This window comes from Phocoena phocoena, chromosome 6, assembly GCF_963924675.1.
Source record: "Phocoena phocoena chromosome 6, mPhoPho1.1, whole genome shotgun sequence".
Lineage (NCBI taxonomy): Eukaryota > Metazoa > Chordata > Mammalia > Artiodactyla > Phocoenidae > Phocoena > Phocoena phocoena.
This window is the reverse complement of record NC_089224.1, coordinates 28,594,257-28,616,426: the sequence shown is the minus strand read 5'-3', so window position 1 is coordinate 28,616,426 and position 22,170 is coordinate 28,594,257. Positions and strand designations below refer to the sequence as shown.

Sequence of the window (22,170 nt, the reverse complement as noted above, 5' to 3'; positions counted from 1 at the left end):
TTATGCTTGTATTGCTTTGTTTCATTTAGCTTTAAGAAGAAGCAACAAAAATGCTGTTAATTTTGACTGAAATAACAATATCTTGAGTTTTATCTAAACTTTTCTCTCAGTTCCCTTATCACTGAATTCTCTTTATATGTCTGGCTTTATTTTATTTATTTATTTTTTTTTGCGGTACGCGGGCCTCTCACTGTTATGGCATCTCCCGTTGCAGAGCACAGGCTCCGGATGCACAGGCTCAGCGGCCATGGCTCACGGGCCTAGCCGCTCTGCGGCATGCGGGGTCCTCCTGGACCGGGGCTCGAACCCGTGTCTCCTGCCGATGAAGGCGGACTCTCAACCACTGTGCCACCAGGGAAGCCCTGGCTTTATTTTTTTTAAATCCAAAAAATGGATGTTTCCTCAGAAATTTTCTGTACTGTTTTGACTCATGTCTTGTGGTTAGAGCAATCAGACTTAATTGCATAATCAAGTTATTAATCAAATAGCTGAGAATGATAGGTAGCAGTGGTTTTCGAACTGTGATCAGGGAGCTCTTGAGAACCCACAGTGCTTAGTGGGCCAGGAGTTTCCCTCCTCTGTCTCTACCTGGTCTCAAGCAGAGCAGCTCAACATTTATAGGTTTTATAGAAGTTAAATCAGTTCTAACACCTATTTATGAATCTCTCAATAAACTTTTTAAGAAATACACTCACTTTAGAGAAAGATTTGATATAAACACCTAAGATTAATCCCTTTTGGGGGGTAACAAATCTGTAACTTTCAACATCTAGATGTGCTTCCACTATCTTTCAAAAAGAATTTTAAAGGACTTTTATTTATTTATTTATTTATTTATTTATTTATTTTAAATTGAAGTATAGTTGACTTACAGTGTCATTTGTGTTAGTTTCAAGTGTACAGCACAGTGATTCAGTTATATATATACACATATATGTGTGTGTGTATATATATATATATATATATATATATATATATTCTTTTTCAGATTCTTTTCCCTTATAGGTTATTACAAAATACTGAGTATAGTTCCCTGTGCTATAGAGTAGATCCCTGTTGGTTATGTGTCTTATCTCTAGTAGCATATATATGTTAATCCCATCGTCCATCGTCTTAATATATCCCTCCCCTCCCTTTCTCTGTGAGTCTCTTTCTCTTTGGAAAGTTCATTTGTATCCTTTTTTTTAGATTCCACATGTAAGTGATATCATATGATATTTATCTTTCTCTGTCTGGCTTACTTCACTTAGTATGATAATGTCAAGGTCCGTCCATGTTGCTGCAAATGGCAGTATTTCATTCTTTTTTATCACTGAGTAATATTCCATTGTGTGTGTATATTATATATATATATATATATATATATATATATATATATATATATACCACATCTTTATCCATTCATCTGTTGATGGACAGTTAAGCTGCTTCCATTTCTTGGTTATTGTAAATAGTGCTGCAGTTAACACTGGGGTGCATGTATCTTTTCAAATTATAGTTTTCTCTGGATATATGCCCAGGAGTGAGATTGCAGGATCATATGGTAGCTCTATTTTAGTTTCTTAAGGAACCTCCATACTGTTTTCCATAGTGGCTGTACCAATTTACATTCCCACCAACGGTGTAGGAGGGTTCCCTTTTTTCCATGCCCTCTCCAGCATTTATTATTTGTAGACTTTTTGATGATGGCCATTCTGACTGGAGTGAGGTGATACTTCATTGTAGTTTCGATTTGCATTTCTCTAGTAATTAGTGATGTTGAGCATTTTTTCATGTGACTGTTGGCCATCTGTATGTCCTCTTTGGAGAAATGTCTGTATAGATCTTCTGCCCATTTTTTGATTGGGTTGTTTTTTGATATTGAGCTGTATAAGCTGTTTGTATATTTTAGAAAGTAATCTCAAGGGACTTTTAAAATAAACATATAAAATACAAAAAATGGAAAACTAAGTCAAAATAAAAATTACTTTGGGAACTCTCTGGCAGTCCAGTGGTTAAGACTTGGCACTTTCTTTGTCATGGCCTGGGTTCAATCCCTGGTCAGGGAACTAAGGTCCCACAAGCTGCACGGCATGGTCAAAAAAAAAAGAAAAAAGAAAAAAAAATTACTTAAAATGAGGAATCAAGTGTTATATATGATGAGTGAGCTACTTAACTGTTGAGCACTAAAATTCTTGAATTCTTGCAACTAAGGCCCAAGCAGAGAAGCTCTAGATTTCCATTTTCCTGTGAATGAATTCAAGAAGTAATTTCACACATAAGTCCTTAAATACAAAGTATTAAATGACATAGAATCTTGTCTTGAGCTAAGTTTTATAAGACACACATAAGCATTCTTATTTTTTAAATAATGTTTTTTTAAAGTAATATCTGCAAATCAATCAATGTGATATACCACATTAACACATTGAAGAATAAAAATCATATGGTCATCTCAATAGATGAAGAAAAAGAGTTTGACAAAATTCAACATCCATTTACCATAAAAACTCTCAGCAAAGTGGGTATACAGGGAACATACATCAACATAATAAAGGCCATATATGAAAAACCCACAGCTAATAATATACTCAATGGTAAAAAGCTGAAAACTTTTCCTATAAGGTCAGGAACAAAAGAAGGATGCCCAGTTCTCACCAATTCTATTTAACATGGTACAGTGATTCCTAGCCACAGAAATCAGATAAGAAAGATTAAAAGGCGTACAAATTGGAACAGAAGAAGCAAAATTGTCAGTATTTGCAGATGTCATGATTCTACATATAGAAAACCCTAAAGACACTACCAAAAAACTATTAGAACTAATAAATAAATTCAGTAAAGTTGCAGGACACAAAATTAACATACAGAAATCTGTTGCATTACTATACCAAATAACGAACTATCAGAGAAATTAAGGAAACAATTGTATTTACAGTTGTGTCAAAAAGAATATAATAACTACGAATAATTTTAACTAAGGAGGTAAAAGATATGTACACTGAAAACTATAACACAAATATGAAAGAAGTTGAAGACAACACAAATAAATGTAAAGATATACCATGTTAATGGATTGGAAGAATTAACATTGTTAAAATGTCCATATAACCCAAAGCAATCTTCATATTCAATACAATCCCTATCAAAATACCCATGGCATTTTTCACAGAACAGATAGTCCTAAAATTTGTATGGAACCACAAAAGATCCCAAATTGCTAAAGCATCTTGAGAAAGAAGAACGAAGCTAGAGGTGTTATGCTTCCTGATTTCAGAATCAAATGTCTGGTATACAAAGCTATAATAATCAAACAACATGGTACTGGTACAAAACCAGACACATGGATCAATGGAACAGAGTAGAGAGCGCAGAAATAAACCCACACTTACATGGTCAATTAATCTATGACAAAGGAGCCAAGAATATACAGTGGGGAACAGACAGTCTCTTCAAAAATGATATTGAGAAAATTGGACAGATACATGAAAAAGAATGAAAGTAGACCGTTTTCTAACCCCACATGCAAAAATAAGCTCAAAGTGGATTAAACTTTTAATGTTAGACCTGAAACCATGAAAGTCCTGGAAGAAAATATAAGTAGTACACTACTGGGCATCGATCTTAGTAATATTTTTTGGATCTGTCTGGGCAAGGACAACAAGAGCAAGAATAAACAAATGTGACTACATCAAACTAAAGAGCTTTGGCACAGTGAAGGAAACCATCAATGAAATGAAAAGGCAACCTACTGAATAGGAGAAGATAACTGTAAATGATATGTTCAATAAGGGGTTAATATTCAAAATATATAAGGAACTCATAAAACTCAATATCAAAAAAAACAATCCAATTAAGAAATCAGCAGAGGACCTGAATAGACATTTTCAAAGAAGACATACAGATGTCCAACAGGCACATGAAAAGGTGCTTAACATCACTAATCTTCAGGGAAATGCAGATCAAATCAAAAAGAGGTTATCACCTCATGCCTGTTATCAAACAGACAAGAAATAACAAGTGTTGATGAGGATGTGGGGAGAAGGGAACCATTGTGCACTGTTGGTGGGAATGTAAACTGATACAGTTACTATGGAAACCAGTATGGAGGTTCCTCAAAAAATTAAAAATAGAACTATCATACAATCTAGCAATTCCACTCCTGGACATTTACCTGAAGAAAATGCAAAACACTAATTTGAATAGATATATGTATCCCAATGTTCATTGCAGCAGTATTCAGAATAGCTAAGATATGGAAGCAACCTAAGTGTCCATTGATAAATGAAGTGGATAAAGATTACACACACACACACATATATATACACAATGGAATATTACTTAGCCATAAAAAGAATGAAATCTTGCCATTTGTGACAACATGGATGGACCTAGAGGTATAATCTAAGTGAAATAAGATGGAGAAAGACTAGTACCATATGATTTCACTTATACGTGGTATCTAAAAGACAAAACAAAAGAACAAACATAGCAAAACAGAAACAGACTCATAGATACAGAGAACAAGCTAGTGGTTGCCGGGGGAAAGGGGTGAGATAGGTGAAGGGGTTTGAAAGGTACAAAATAAAGAAGTCATGGCAATGCAATGTATAGCATAGGAATATATTCAATTTTTTAAAAAGTCTTATTTATATGTTTCAAATCTAGCTGATCAGTTTTACATATATTTTGTTTTTTATGGTTTCTAGCTTTTTTATTTCTTTAGTAATTTTAGTCATTTTTAAAAATATCTTTTTGAATGGTATTTTTGTTCTATTAACTCCTGTGCTTGGGGGGTGCTAATCCTTCTATTTGTTCTTCCCTCTGGCTTTTGCTTATGGTAGATGGTTTCTTCACACATTTTGTAATTTTTTATTTTGAGCTTATCTTCAGTGGGGCTTCTTTCCTCTGTGGAAATCTTTTGGAGACTGGTTGTAGGAGTTCTCCATTACTGTGATTTTACTTTAACTTCTTTGTTAGGCATCCCAAGCAGGACAAGAGAAGTTTTGGATTCCTGTTTCCCTGTGACTGAATTCAAAGAGTGATTTGTTACCCAAGTCCTTACATTTGTTACCTAAAGAACCTTACAAGACATAATAAATCCATTCTTTAGCTATGTTTTTCAAAAGACATATGCTCAGTTTTTGTTTTCCTTGTTTTGCAAAAATTTATATTTAATTTCTAGGTGTTGAAACAAAAGAGTTTCACACTGGCTCAGCCCATCATTTTTGCCAGAATCCTAATTCTTCATTATCTTTTAGTTTATCAGCTTTAAACAGCTTGGACTCTTTGTTATGTTAGAGGAGGATTTCGTTTACTTACACTCCTCCCTCCCCATTTTCCACACACTCTTTACTATTTTTATTTTTATTATTTGTCTATAAATTACTTTTTTAACCTGAAATAATATACTTCAATCTTTGATTTTTAGTCCAGCAACTTTCTACAGTATCTTTTAAGTACTTGTAATGTGTGGTATTAGCATTAGCACACATCCACCCTTTCTTCTACTCTTGTCACCTGTACATATCATTTGTCAGCTTTTTTTTTTTTTTTTTTTTTTTTGCGGTACGCAGGCCTTTCACTGTTGTGGCCTCTCCATTTGCGGAGCACAGGCTCCGGACGCGCAGGCTCAGTGGCCATGGCTCACGGGCCCAGCCACTCTGCGGCATGTGGGATCTTCCCGGACCGGGGCATGAACCCGTGTCCCCTGCATCAGCAGGCGGACTCTCAACCACTGCGCCACCAGGGAAGCCCTCGTCTGTCAGCTATTTTAACAAATAACTTTGTACGCCAGAATATATAGAAAGTAAATTTTATGTTATCTTTGAATATCAGCAAATGTCTTTTATGTGCTCTGTCACTTGCTACTTTGGCCAACTGTAGAATTCTAGATTGAAAATAATTTCCTCTCAGATCTTTGTGGTATTACAACATTGTTTTCTGGTATTTAGTGTTGCTGAATTTTTGTCTATTGCCAATCTGATTCTCCTTCCTCTTTGTGAACTCACAAGAGTTTCTCTTCATCTGTTGTATTCTGAAATTTCACAGTGATATTTGAGTCTTGGTCTGGGGTTTTAGTTCATTTATTTTGCTGGGCATAATCTGAGGGCTTGTATTTTTCAACTCTGGAAAATTCTCTTTGATTATTTCTTTGAGATGGCTTCTCTTCCATTTCCTTTGGTATTTCTCTCAGACACTAGGTTATCTGATTTTAGGGCTCCTACAATGATTCTTTTTTTTTTTTTCTGGCCGCACTATGCAGCTCATGGGATCTAGTTCCCCGACCAGGGATTGAACCCAGGCCCTTCTCTGTGAAAGCTCGGAGTCCTTACCACTGAACAGCCAGGGAATTCCCCTACAATGATTCATTAAACCTCTGAACTTGGACTCTTACTTCATATTTTTATCTTTTTTGCTCTATATTCTGAAAAATGTCATTTTCTGATGTTATTATTTTATTTTAAATAACTGATTTTGTCCTTTTTTTTTTAAGCCCTTGTTCTCTGAATTATCTTTATTCTGAAATGTCAACACCTTAAAGCTTTGCTTTCCATAATCATCTCATTCAATTAATTAAGGAAGTGTTATCTGGCATTTTTCCTTGGGTTGGGATTTTTATTGTAATCACTGAATTTATAAATGACTTTGGAGAAAAGTGACATTTTAATGCTATCGAACCTTCCTATCTACGAACATGGTATCTCTTATATTTAGGTTTCTCAGAAGTATTTGTTCAAGTGACTACTTCATTCGACCTTTTATACTAGTTAATACATAACAGTAATATTTAATTCATTGACAGAATTTTTTTGTGGAATATTAAGATATGGTTAAAATATATATTTTTACATATTTATTGACACAAAATAGAATGTGGAAGACTTAAGGAATGAATAGCCTGCATGTTTATTAGCAATCTATCTTAATACCATTCTTCAGCTTGAACAGGGCTATAGTCTAAATATTTTATTGCTTAAGGAGTAAGCCTTTGCTGTTATCCATATGAGAGGAGTGATATGTTTGAAAGTTTATGATTCTGAGTTGTATTATCGTCAAATAGAGACTCATCTGATCTCTAGAGATAGAGTTTAGAGATTATTTTTTTCTTTAAAGGAAACATTGCCTCTGCTTTAACTCGGACAGTCTTAAGTTGTAACTTCAGAAAATCTTTGAAGATTGTTACCTCAAGTGGTGACCTTCCTGTGACTCATTTAGGGCATCTGAAATAAATTCATGCATATGTTACTGACAAGAAGCTAACTGAACAGTTGACTAGACTTACTTTTGGTGTTAAGTGTTAGAAAATACTTCTTGATTTCCAATTTTATTTTGATTATAACTGGTTGATTTTTCACATAACTAGTCTAATTATATAATCTTATGAACCTTGTTTCTTCAGAATTTTCCCCATCACCATAGTAGGCAGATAAACTTCTAACTTCTCTTCTACTTGTTGGGTATCTAAATCCCACCCACTCCCGTAATTTACCCATTTTTTTAATCCTTTCCCAAACTTCCTCTTTATCCCACCTAACTTCTTTCTTTGAGTTTAAGTCTCTGTGACATCTTTATGCTGTTGCCTCTAATAAATAATTTTCCAAAGGAGAAAATTCAATTTCTATTGAATATTGAACAAGTCACGATACTTGGGTTTGAATCCAGACACTGGCCACCTCAGAGACCTTGAGTAAGTTAATCGGTATTTCAGATTCTTAATTTTCTCATCTGTGAAATGAGAATAATAGTTAGCTCATAGAGCTGTGTTGAGGATGAAAGAATAGAATATATGAAAATATCTTGCACCATTCCTGGTATATAGTAGATGCTCAATAAATGTTAATTTTTTTTCTATTTTGATAGAAACTGTATAAGAGAAGATTATTAACATTTTCCCTCCCTGGATGGTTAGTATCTAGTGTAAAGCATTATCTAAGTGTGAGTTACATGATGGTCTAAGCATCTGAAAAGGGAAAATCAGCAAGAGAAAGCCTCAGTGAAGGCTTTGAAGATTGAGATTAGAAAAACAAAGAAAATGATTTTATTATTGGATTTTAATTTTACCTTCCCTTTAAAAAATACAAAATTTTATCATTATTATATAAAAAAATAATTATTAAGTGTACGGTGTTTAGACCCAGAAAATTCAAAACATGAGAAGATAACAGTTATTTTTAGGTAAAATCTAATATGCTATGCAGGCAGCTGAAATCTTTAACTCAGTAGACAAGCATTTTATGTATTCAGTTTTGCTAAAAGATACATTTAGAAAAGATATCTTTAGAAATAAACTTCATTCCAAAATGAATTATTTGTATTCTGACATGTTTTGACTGATAGAAAAATGAATCTATCAAATCCATTAAGCAATATCATATTTTAAAAACTGTCAAAATATACATATATCTTTCGTGGTTTCTTTTCATTATATCTTTTAACCACAGGTCAATTAAATGAAGATAAAGCTTTGGCTTTCCAAAGAATTGAGGGGTTTTAAACAGGAATGGCATACTTAGTTTTCTATATTCTGTGCTTAGAATTATTTTATGTAATGTGGGAATGGATTTAAGGTCTGAGGTAAGGGAAGACAGGAAGCCACTGAAGTAATACATACAGGTGTGACATAAAAGCTTGACCTAGGGCAAGTGAAAATAGGAATGGAGACAGGACTCGTGAAAAAAACATTTTTGAGGTAAATTTGACAGGACTAGATATTGGTTGACTTTTTAGTTGTTTTATTTTATCTTTCCTCTAAGTCTGTTGGTGACAAATTCTCTTAGTTTTCCTTAATCTGAGAATGTCATGATTCCCCTTTCATTCCTGAAGGATATTCTTGCTGGATATAGAATTCTGGGTTGATAGTTCTTTGAGCACTTGAAAATGTACTGCTTCCTCCTGGCCACCTTGGTTTCTAATGAGAAATCCACTGTCATTTGATGTTACCTTAAAAGTTGTGTATCATTTCTCTCTGACTGCTTTCAAGAGTTTTTCTTTGTCTTTTGTTTGCAGAAGTTTAATTATGCTGTATTTTAGCATAGGTTTCTTTGGGTTTATCATTCTGGGAGTTCATGCAACTTTCTGCATTCTGTAAGTTTATCTCTTTTCCCAAATTTGGGAAGTTTTCAGTTATATTTCTTTCAATATTTTTTCAGTCTCACTCTCTCTTTTCTCCCAGGACTACAATGATAGAAGTGTTAGCTCTTCTGTTACTGTCCCTCAGGCCTCTAAGAATGTGGGTTTTTTTTTTCAGTATATTTGCTTTCTGTTGTTCAGATTGGGTAAATATCAATAGTATTGAACTGCTCTTATGTTTATTGATTCTATTATCTGTCATCTCCACTGTACTATCAAGTCCATCCAGCAAGTTTTGTAATTCAGTAATTTTTCAATTCTAAAATTTTCATTTGGTATCCTCTCTTTCTTTGCTGAGACTTTCTATTTTTAATTGTTTCAAGCATATTTGTAATTATTTTTTGAAGCATTTTTATTGTGGCTGCATTAAAATCCTTGTCAGATAATTCCTACATCTGTTTCTTTGCAGTGTTGTCGTATGTTAATTGTCTTTTCTTATAGAAATGGAGATTTTCCTAGACCTTGGTAAGACTAGTAATTTTTTATTGTATGCTCGACATTTTGAGTATTATGTTATGAAACGCTGTATCTTATTTAAAACTTCTGTTTTACCCAGACACCATGCCAGCCACATGGGCTGGAAATCCGTATCTCTTGCTTGGCCTCTGTTGACACCCTGAGTTTGAGGCACTTCATTGCTATTTCTCCATGGCTTCCACCCACACTACAGAGGGGCCTGGTTATAGCTGGGCAGAAATGAAAAGTTCTGGCTCCTCAATCAATCTTCTCTGACACCACCCGAGTGAGAATGAGAGGTACCTCATTACTGTCAAAGGTGGAATTTAGTCTCCTCACTTAGCCTTTGCTGACCAGGTTAGGGTTGGAGCCACAGATTTTTTTTCTGTGGTGTTTGCAAGAAAGAATAGGCTGTTCATTATCTAACATTTTTCTGTCTTAAAACTCTGTATCTTTCCTGGTTCTTTGGCTAAAGGAAGAAGGCTTTTCTTGGGGCTTTTTTGGTCTATGACTGTTGGCTGCTGGCATTTCCAGTTCACTGGCTTCTCCAGAACCCAATGTGGGATATATTAGGCAAAAATAAAGCCAGGGAACTCACTGCCATGTCATTCCTTAGGTTTTTGTGGTCTCTAGCCAATCTGTGTTCTCTCTACCTTTCATAATCTTGTGTTTTATTTTATATATAATGCCCAGGGTTTTTAGCTGTACTTAATGGGAGGAATAAGGAGAAGCACATTTTTTTAAAGTGTGTATATTTATTTAGCTGGAGTATACTAGCAGTTTTTAAAACTTATGTTAGGAAAATCTTCGAGAATAGTATTTGAGTATCCAAAAAAATGTAAAAACCAGCACAACCTACTTACATGGTCTCTAATGCTCAAATTTCTTAGGGATATTCTAGAGTGGTACAAAAAAAAATTGTTCCATAGCTGTTTTACTTGTGGCATATTGTGTTTTAATCACCTTACTTTTATAATGTTAATGTAATATTGTATTGATTTGGTTATAGAAACCTGGCATAATTGAGTTAGAAAGCCAAATTTATTTTTGCTGTTTTAATGTGCTCTTTTCTGTTTACTCCAGGGCTGGTGGACTAGGCCTCAATTTTGTTGGTGCCAATGTGGTGATATTATTTGATCCTACATGGAATCCAGCCAATGATCTTCAAGCAATTGACAGGTACAATGGTGACAGAATTTAAAGTGACCTGCAAATACTTTTAATCTAAAAATGCTCCTGAATTTTTTAGGTTGCTTACAATATGACTGTCATTAGAAGATAGGGAAGACCTTGTAAAAAAAATTTTAAGCATTTATTTAAGATAACCCTGAACTTCTGAATCCAAATGGCAGGCTGATAATAGCCATTAATTTTCCATTCATCTCAAAATCCCATTATTGTGACAAGATTAATTTAGAAGAAAGAATAAATCCCCAGTACTGCAGGAAAATAGAAAGGTCACTACTAGTAGATCAGAAGTTTTGAGAAACTCGTGGGAGAATTTTTATGATGAAGGAACCAGCAGAGAAAAGCAATAATCCCAAGTCAACAGGCGAGCACAGAGAAATTCAAGCATGGGTTCAGCAACTTCAGGATATGGGAGTAGACTAAAGTACATCCTTATGGGAAATTAATTAATGTGCTGACTCTAAAACAAATTCCTCTTCCACATCTTGTACATAAAGAGGGATTAACCTATAACATGTGCTCCTTGATCAAATCTGAAAGAATCATTTCATATATTTTATAAGTAAGTGGGGAATGAGGCTGACAAAAGGTTCTTGCAGTGGATGTTTGGACCAGATCATAAAGCATTGAAACCCAGCTTTCTTATACAGTCCATTTCATCAGTGTCTTATAGTTTTCTGAGTAAAGTTCTTTTACCTCCTTAGTTAAATTTATTTCTGGATATTTTATTCTTTTTGATGTGATTGTGAATGGAATTATGTTCTTAATTTCTCTTTCTAATAGTTTATTGTTAGCATATAGAAATGCAGCAGATTTCTATTTATTAATTTTGTATCCTGCAGCCTTACCAAATTCATTGATGAGCTCTAGTAGTTTTTTGCTGGCATCATTAGAATTTTCTATGTATAGTGTCATGTCACCTGTAAACACTGACAGTTTTACTTCTTCCTCTCTAATTTGGATACTTTTATTTCTTTTTCTTGCCTAATTGCTGTGGCAAAGACTTCTAATACTATGTTGAATAAAAGTGTCCAGAGTGGGCATTCTTCTCTTGTTCCTGATCTTAGAGAAATGCTCTCAATATTTCACCATTCAGTATGTTGTTAGCTCTGGACTTATCATATATAGCCTTTATTATGTTGAGGTATGTTCCCTCTGTACTCACTTTATTGAGAGTTTTTATCATAAATTGATGTTGAATTTTTTCAAAAGCTTTTTCCACATCTATTGAGATGATACTATGATTTTTATTCTTTAATGTGTTAACATGGTATATCACATTGATTGATTGCAGAGATTGAACCATACTTGTGTCCCTGGGATAAATCTCACTTGATCATGGTGTATGATCCTTTTTTTTTTTTTTTTACTGTTTTTTTCTCCATTTCCCTTTTTTTCTTCTAATCTTTATTGGAGTATAATTGCTTTACAAGGTTGTGTTACTTTCTGCTCTATAACAAAATGAATCAGCTATACGTATACATATATCCCCATATCCCCTCCTTGTTGCATCTCCCTCCCACCCTCCTTATCCTAACCCTCTAGGTGGTCACAAAGCACCGAGCTGATCTCCCTGTGCTATGCAGCTGCTTCCCACTAGCTGTGTTTTACATTTGGTAGTGTATATATGTCAGTGCCACTCTTTCACTTCTTCCGAGCTTACCCTTCCCCCTCCCCGTGTTCACAATTCCATTCTCTACGTCTGTGTCTTTTTTCATGTTTGCCCCTAGGTTCTTCAGAATCATTTTTTTGTTTTTTAGATTCCATGTATATATGTGTTGGCATACACTATTTGTTTTTCTCTTTCTGACTTACTTCACTCTGTATGACAGACTCTAGGTCCATCCACCTCACTACAAATAACTCATTTTTGTTTCGTTTTATGGCTGAGTAATATTCCATTGTATATATGGGCCACATCTTCTTTATCCATTCATCGGTCAGTGGACACTTAGGTTGCTTCCATGTCCTGGCAATTGTAAATAGTGCTGCAATGAACATTGGGGTACATGTGTTTTTTGAATTATGGTTTTCTCAGGGTATATGCCCAGTAGTGGGATTGCTGGGTCGTATGGTAGTTCTACTTTTAGTTTCTTAAGGAACTTCCATACTGTTCTCCACAGTGGCTGTATCAGTTTACATTCCCACCAATAGTGCAAGAGGGTTCCTTTTTCTCCACACACTCTCCAGCATTTATTGTTGTAGATTTTTTCATGTTGGCCATTCTGACCGGTGTGAGGTGATACCTCATTGTAGTTTTGATTTGCATTTCTCTAATGATTAGTGATGTTGAGCATCCTTTCATGTGTTTGTTGGCAATCTGTATGTCTTTGAAGAAATGTCTGTTTGGGTCTTCTGCCCATTTTTGGATTGGGTTCTTGTTGTTTTTTGATATTGGAGCTGCGTGAGCTGGAGATTAATCCTTTGTCAGCTGCTTCATTTGCAAATGTTTTCTCCCATTCTGAGGGTTGTCTTTTCGTCTTGTTTATGGTTTCTTTTGCTGTGCAAAAGCTTTTGAGTTTCATTAGGTCCCATTTGTTTACATTTGTTTTTATTTCCACTTCTCTAGGAGGTGGGTAAAAAGAATGTTGTTGTGATTTATGTCATAGAGTGTTCTGCCTATGTTTTCCTCTAAGAGGTTTATAGTGTCTGGCCTTACATTTAGGTCTTTAATCCATTTTGAGTTTACTTTTCTGTATGGTGTTACAGAGTGTTGTAATTTCATTCTTTTACATGTAGCTGTCCAGTTTTCCCAGCACCACTTACTGAAGAGGCTGCCTTTTCTCCATTGTATATTCTTGCCTCCTTTATCAAAGATAAGGTTACCATATGTGCATGGGTTTGTCTCTGGGCTTTCTCTCCTGTTTCATTGATCTATATTTCTGTTTTTGTGCCAGTATCATACTTTCTTGATTACTTTAGCTTTGTAGTATAGTCTGAAGTCAGGGAGCCTGTTTCCTTCAGCTCCGTTTTTCTTTCTCAAGATTGCTTTGTCTATTTGGGGTCTTTTGTGTTTCCATACAAATTTTGAAAATTTTTGTTCTAGTTCTGTGAAAAATGCCATTGGTAGTTTGCATTGAATCTGTAGATTGCTTTGGGGAGTATAGTTATTTTCACAATGTTGATTCTTCCAATCCAAAAACATGGTATATCTCTCCATCTGTTTATATCATCTTTAATTTCTTTCATCAGTGTCTTATAGTTTTCTGTACAGGTCTTTTGTCTCCTTAGGTAGGTTAATTCCTAGATATTTTATTCTTTTTGTTGCAATGGTAAATGGGAGTGTTTCCTTAATTTCTCTTTCAGATTTTTTGTCAATAGTGTATAGGAATACAAGAGATGTCTGTGCATTAATTTTGTATCCTGATACTTTACCAGATTCATTGATTAGCTCTAGTAGTTTTCTGGTAGCATCTTTAGGATTCTCTATGTATAGTATCATGTCATCTGCAAACAGTGACAACTTTACTCCTTCTTTTCCGATTTGTATTCCTTTTATTTCTTTTTCTTCTCTGATTGCTGTGGCTAAAACTTCTAAAACTATGTTGACTAATAGCGGTGAGAGTGGGCAACCTTGTCTTGTTCCTGATCTTGGTGGAAATGGTTTCGGTTTTTCACCATTGAGAATGATGTTGGCTGTGGGTTTGTCATATATGGTCTTTATTATGTTGAGGTAAGTTCCCTCTATGCCTACTTTCTGGAGAGTTTTTATCATAAATCAATGTTGAATTTTGTCAAAAGCTTTTTCTGCATCTATTGGGATGATCATATGGTCTTTATCCTTCTGTTTGTTAATATGTTGTATCACATTGATTGATTTTTATATATTGATCAATCCTTGCATTCCTGGGATAAACCCCACTTGATCATGGTGTATGATCCTTTTAATGTGCTGCTGGATTCTGTTTGCTAGTATTTTGTTGAGGATTTTTGCATCTGTGTTCATCAGTGATATTGGCCTGTAGTTTTCCTTCCTTGTGACATCTGTCTGGTTTTGGTATCAGGGTGATGGTGGCCTTGTAGAATGAGTTTGGGAGTGTTCCTCCCTCTGCTATATTTTGGAAGAGTTTGGGAAGGATAGGTGTTAGCTCTTCTCGAAATATTTGATAGAATTCGCCTGTGAAGCTCTCTGTTCCTAGGCCTTTTTTTGTTGGAATATTTTTTATCACAGTTTCAATTTCATTGCTTATGATTGGTGTTTATGATCCTTTTAATGTACTGTTGAATTCAGTTTGCTACATTTTGTTGAGGATTTTTGCATCTAAGTTCATCGGTGATATTAGCCTGTAACTTTATTTTTTTATGATATCTTTGTATGGTTTTGGTATCAGGGCAATGCTGGCCTCATAGAATGAACTTGAAAGTGTGCTTTAGCAATTTTTTTGGAATAGTTTGAGAAGGATATTGTTAATTCTTCTCTAAATGTTTGTTGAATTCAACTGTGAAGCTGTCTGGTCCTACACTTTTTTGTTGGTAGTTTTGTGATTACTGATCCAATTTTATTATTGGTAATTAGTCTGTTTAAAATTTCTGTTTGTTCCTGGTTCAGTCTTGGGAGATTATTCATTTCTAGGAATTTGTTCATTTCTTCTAAGTTGTTCACTTTATTGGCATAAAATTGTAGTAATCTTTTATGATCCTTTGTATTTCTGTGGTATCAGTTGTAACTTTTTCATTTCGGATTTGATTGATTTAAGTCTTCTCTCTTTTCTTGAAGAATCTGGCTAAAGGTTTATCAACCTTTGTTATCGTTTTGAAGAACCAGCTCTTAGTTTCATTGACCTGTTTTTTTTTCTTTTTTTTTTTTTTGTGGCACGCGGACCTCTCACTGTTGTGGCCTCTCCCATTGCGGAGCACAGGCTCCGGACGCGCAGGCTCAGCGGCCATGGCTCACGCGCCCAGCCGCTCCGCAGCATGTGGGATCTTCCCGGACCGGGGCACGAACCTGTGTCCCCTGCATCGGCAGGCAGACTCTCAACCACTGTGCCACCAGGGAAGCCCTTTTCTTTTTTTTTTAAGTCTCTCATTTATTTCTGTTCTGATCTTTATTTCTTTCCTTCATATCTTTCAGTTTTGTTTGTTCTTTTTCTAGTTCCTTTAGGTGTAAGTTTAAGATGTTGATTTGGGTTTTTTCTTGTTTCCTGAGGTAGGCTTGTAATGCTATAAGCCTTGAAACTGCTCTTGCTCAGTCCCACAGATTTTGGATCATTGTGTTTCCATTTTCATTTGTCTCCAGGTATATTTTTATTTCTTCTCTGATTTCTTCAGTGATCCATTGGTTGTTTAGTAGCATATTGTTTAAACTCATGTGTTTGTGTTTTTGAAGGTTTTTTTTTTAATCGTTGACTTTTGGTCTCATATTGTTGTATCAGAAAAGATGATTGATATGATTCCAATCTTAAATTTACTAAGACTTGTTTGTTGCATAGCATATTGTCTATCCTGGACAGTGTTCCATGTGAACTTGAAAAAAATGTGCATTCTTCTGCTTTTGGATGGAATATTCTATATTTATCTGTTAAGTCCATCTGATAAAATATGTTGTTTAAGGCCAGTGTTTCCTGATTGATTTTCTGTCTGGATGATCTGTCCAGTAATGTCAGTTGGGTGTTAAAGTTCCCTACTATTATTGTATTACTGTCACTCTATCCCTTTATGTCTGTTAATAATTTGCTTTATGTATTTAGGTCCTCCCATGCTGGGTGCACATCCATTTACAAGTGTTATACCTTCTTCTTGAATTGATCCCTTGATCATTATGTAATGTCTTTCTTTGTCTCTTATTATAGTCTTTGTTTTACAGTCTATTTTTTCTGATATAAGTATTGCCACCCCAGTTTTCTTTTCCTTTCCATTTTCAAGGAATACCTTTTCCCATTGCCTCACTTTCAGTCTGTGTATCTTTAGCTCAAGAGTTAGTCTCTTGCAGGCAGCATATAGATGGGTCTTGTTTTTGTATCCAATCAGCCACTCTGTGTCTTTTGATTGTAGCATCTAGTCTATATATATATATATATATATATATATATATATATATATATTTTTAGTCCATATATTTTTAAAGTAATTAGTGATAGCTATGTTCTCCTTTCCATTTTGTTAATTGTTTGGTGGTTGTTTTTGTAATTATTTTTGTGTCTTTCTTCTCTTCCTTGTGATTTGATGGCTATCTTTAGTGCTATGTTGGCATTCCTTTCTCTTTTTCATATGTGTTTAGATTTTTGGTTTGTGGCTACCAAAAGTTCCTCAAAAGGATAACATAAATTGCTGATCTTTCAAGTTCACATACACTTAAGAACCCTACATGTTTACTCTCCTCCCCCGCCATGTTTGCTGTTTTTGACATCATATTTTACATCTTTTTGATTTATGTAGCCCTCAACTACTTATAATGGATATACATACACAATTTTACTACTTTTGTCTTTAAACCTTCCTACTAGCTTTATACATGGTTGATTTACTACAGTTACTGTATATTTGCCTTTACCAATGAGATATTTTTCCTTTCGTAATTTTCATATATCTAGATGTAGCCTTTTCTTTTTCACATAGAAAAGTCCCTGTAACATTTCTTGGAAGCTCGTTTGGTGGTGCAGAACTCTTAGCTTTTGCTTGTCTGTAAAACTTTTGATCTCTCCATCAAATCTATATGAAAGCCTTGCCAAATAGAGTATTCTTGGTTGTAGGTTTTTCCCTTTCATCACTTTAAGTATATCATGCCACTCACTTCTGGCCCTGCAGAGTTTCTCCTGAAAAGTCAGCTGATAGCATTATGGAAGTGCCTTTGTATGTAACTTGTTGCTTTTCCTTTTGCTGCTTTTTAATATTCTCTCTTTATCTTTAATTTTTGCAGTTTTAATTGTGATGTTTCTTGGTGTGCTCCTGTTTAGGTTGATTCTGTTTTGTGCTTCCTGGACCTGGACGTCTTTCCTTTTCCAGGTTAGGGAAGTTTTCAGCTATTATGTCTTCAAATATGGTCTCTGCCCATTTCTCACTCTTCTTCTGGGACCCCTATAATGTGAATGCTAATATGCTTGATGTAGTCCCAGAAGTCTCAAACTGTCCTCCTTTCTTTTTATTCGTTTTTCTTTTATCTATTCCTTCAGTGATTTCCACTGCTGTGTCTACCAGCTCACTGATCCATTGCTCTGTATCATATGATCAACTGTTAATTCCTTCTAGTGTACTTTTAAAGTTGTATTTCTGCATTTTTAATTATTGAGATATAACTGACTTATTATAGTATTTTTTAAGTGAAGTATAGTTGATTTACAGTAATATATTAGTTTTGGGTGTACAGCATAACAATTCAGTATTTTTACAGATTATACTCCATTGAAAGTTATTACAAGATAATGGCTATAATTCCCTGTGCTATACAATATCTCCTTGTTGCTAATCTGTTTTATATACAGTAGTTTCATCTCTTAATCCCATACCTGTATCTCATCCCCATCTGCTTCCCTCTCCCCACTGGTAAGCATGAGTTTGTTTTCTATATCTGTAATTCTGTTTTTCTATATACATTCACTTGTTTTATTTTTTAGGTTTCACATATAAGTGATATCATATAGTATTTTTCTTTATCTGTCTGCCTTAATTCAGTAAGCATAATATTCTCTAGGTCCATCCATGATGCTGCAGTTGGCAGAATTTCATTCTTTTTTTATGGCTGAATAATAATCCATTCTATATATGTACCACATCTTCTTTATCCATTTGTATGTTGATTGATGGACACTGGATTGCTTACATATCTTGGCTATTGTAATTAATACTTCTCTGGATATTGGGGTGCATGTATCTTTCAAATTAGTGTTTTCATTTTTTCCAGATATATACACAGAAGTGGAATTGCTGGATTATAGCATAATTCTATTTTTAGTTTTTTGAGGAACCTCCATACTGTTTTCCATAGTGGCTGTACCAATTTACATTCCCACCAACAGTGTACAAGTGTTCCCTTTTCCCCACATCCTTGCCAACATTTGTTATTTGTGGTCTTTGTGATGATAGCTATTCTAAGAGGTATGAGGTGATAGCTCATTGTCGTTTTGATTTGCATTTCTCTAAAAATTAGCAATGTTGAGCATCTTTTCCTGTGCCTGTTAGCTGTGTATATGTCTTCTTAGGAAAATATCTTTTCAGCTCTTCTGCCCCATTTTTTGATTGGATTGTTTGGGTTTTTTGACATTTTTTTTTTTATATTGAGTTGTATGAGCTATTTATATTTTTTGGATATTAACCCCTTGCTGGTCATATCATTTGCAAATATTTTCTCCCATTCTTTAGGTTGTTGTCTTGTTTTGTCAGTGGTTTCCTTTGCTGTGCAAAAGCTTGTAAGTTTGATTAGGTCCCATTTATTTATTTTTGCTGTTGTTTCTTTTGCCTTAGGAGACTGATCCAAAGACTGTTGCTAAGATTTATGTCAAAGATTGTTCTATGTTCTCTTCTAGGAGTTTTATAGTTTCAATTTTTACATTTAGGTCTTTAATCCATTTGGAGTTTATTTTTGTAGTTGGTGAGTAAATGTTCTATTCTCATTGTTTTACATGTGGCTGTCCAGTTTTCCCAGAACCACTTATTGAAGAGACTGTTTTCTCCATTGTATATTCTTGCCTTCTTTGTCATAGATTAGTTGACCATAGGTGCTTGGGTTTATTTCTGGGCTCTCTATTCTGTTCTGTTGATCTATACTAAGGAGAAATGTTAAGGAGAGAGTTTCAATTTCAAATGAAAGGACTCTAATGGTATCTCAAAGTCATAGGAAAATATAAAGTTCTCCAGTACAGGTAAGTACATAAACAAATATCAAAACCAGTATTATTATAATTTTGTCTTATAATTCTTCTCCTTGTTTTCTATAGGATTTAAAAGACAAATGCATAAAACTAATTATAAATCTGCTAATGAATACATGACATATAAAGATATAATTTATAACATCAATAAGATTAAAGGTGAAAGCAGAGCTGTAAAGGAAAATTTTTTAATGCAATTGAAATTAAGTTGGTATCAATTTAAGATAGAATAAATTTGAATCCACACAGTCTGACTTGCAGCCTGCACTTTTTTTTTTTTTTTTTTTTTTTTTGCGGTACGCAGGCCTCTCACTGTTGCGGCCTCTCCTGTTGCAGAGCACAGGCTCCGGACACTCAGGCTCAGCGGCCATGGGTCACGGGCCCCGCCGCTCTGCGGCATGTGGGATCTTCCCGGACCGGGGCACGAACTTGTGTCCCCTGCATCGACAGGCGGACTCTCAACAACTGCGCCACCAGGGAAGCCCGCAGCCTGCACTTTTAACCAGCCTCTTGCCAGTGACAACTGCCCAGGAAAATAGTCAAATGAAAACCACAGAAAAATATCCATTTCTTTTTGTCTTAACAACATTTTGTTGTAATTTTGTTCTTTTTCATCTAGGCCATCAAGACTTATTTATCCCAGTGTTCCCTCGAAACACAGTTCACTGTGCTTTGGCTTTCAGTGGAAGTTAGTTGACAGTAAAACTAAATGAACAGAATTCCTCTTCCTCTCCTTCCATTTACTCTGACAGGAGGAGCAAAGAAGAGAAATGAAAATACTGACCTCCACACTGTATAACAGTTTCTCGACACTTGTCTTTGCATGATAAAAGACCATTTACATATCCATACTTGATAGACCTAGAAAATGATGAAGCATAGGTCCAGTGTAACATGTTGTAAGGTTTTTGTCTGTAAAGATTCAAGGATATGTATTCTGACAGAATCTATCCCATTCAGCAAACAATTGCCTTACACCCAAAAGACATTTCCTTAGATACATATTTATTTTTTTTAGACCCAAATCCATTGTGGGAGAGAAAGGGATTATGAGTCCCTCTCTATCCAGGCTGCAGGATGGAAGTGAGAATTGCAGTAACTTACCCCTGGCTTTGCTGTGTCACAGGAGCCCCCATTCTTTTCTGGGAATGCAAGATTTTCAGTACCAAGATGTCCTCTAGTAAAAGCCCTTCTCTGTGAGGAGGAATGGGTGAAGGAGGCAGAAGGAGCACCAAATATAACAATACAGTGTGACTTCATAAGGTCAAAATTAAATTTCCCCCAAATTGTAACATTTTCAAGCATGAAGCAGTATGGCTTTGCCCCTGATCCCCCATGACTATAACAGGTATTTAGAAACAGATGACCTCATTCAGAACATCCAATAAAACCTCCACCTGGGAGAAGCTACAGGGACTGGACCTATAGTTAATCAGTGTGGTGAGTCAGGTTAGAGGTTTAATTAGCACTGCAGTCCATATCAAAACACCTGGGGTACTAATCATCTGAGTGATCCAGTCAGACAGACTGCTTGGAAGTCTCTGTGGATGAAGGCTGTAAATCTGCACTTCCATAGGCTTGCCAGTTGATTACTGCTTTACCTCCAAGGTTTGTTTAACAGTTTCGTTGGGATATAATTAACGTACAATAAACTGCACATATTTAAAGTGTACAGCTGATAAGTTTCGCTGTAGGTATACACCATGAAACCATTACCACAATCAAGAGAGTGAACATATCCATCACCCCCCAAATTTTCCTTGTGCTACTTTGTAATCCATTCATCTTGCCCCTCCCAGGCCCCCCCCAAGCAACCACTGATCTGCTTCCTGTCACTGTGGATTAGTTTGCGTTTTTGAGAGTTTTATATAAATGGAATCACGCATAAGCTTAAGACTGCCATAAAAGAAAAATCTGAATTTAGGAAAAGTTTTTACACAGTAGAAGGTGATGTTTATAACAAATGAAGTTGTATGTATATTTTTTCTATAATACTTTCCTCCTCAATGACTGGCCTGTTTTTACATTATTATTAAATAATATAGCATATCAAACATAAGATATTTCTTTTGAAATTAAAATTTTAGCAATATTTCATTTTTATATCCAAAAGTTACCTCCTGAACCCAAAGTTGTTTCACTTGATCTTGGTTGCCTTTTGTTTTTAATGTTTTTACAGAGCATATAGGATTGGGCAATGCAGAGATGTCAAAGTGCTTAGGCTGATATCCTTGGGAACTGTGGAGGAGATCATGTACTTACGACAGGTATACAAGCAGGTGAATATATTTCCTTTTTTCTAATTAAAAGTAAACACTTGTCAGTTTTTAAAAATTAATAATAAATTTGTGTAAAAATATGTTTTTTATTTTATTCTAGCTATAATAAGGAATTTAATAAGATTATGAAATATACTGTAGAATACACTTCTATAAAACAGATTAGATCTTAGGTTCATTGAATTTTAGAGCTGAAAGTTTCTTAGAGCAGTACTTCTTTAATGTACACATGAATTACCTAGGGATCTTTAAAATACAGATTCTGATTTAGTAGTTCTGGGTGGAGCACAAGATTCTGCATTTTTAACAAGCTCCCGGAAGTGCCAACACTA

General features: G+C 35.0%; 1 protein-coding gene across 1 annotated transcript in view; it reads left to right on the top strand.

Moving 5' to 3' along the window:
* The window catches only part of ERCC6L2 (ERCC excision repair 6 like 2), a 138,260-nt gene that overhangs the window by 65,862 nt on the left and 50,228 nt on the right, over window positions 1-22,170 (top strand). The window contains exons 12-13 of the mRNA XM_065878831.1: window positions 10,651-10,746; window positions 21,739-21,838. Coding sequence (XP_065734903.1) covers window positions 10,651-10,746; window positions 21,739-21,838 — 196 coding nt within the window. The remainder of the gene's footprint in view (window positions 1-10,650; window positions 10,747-21,738; window positions 21,839-22,170) is intronic.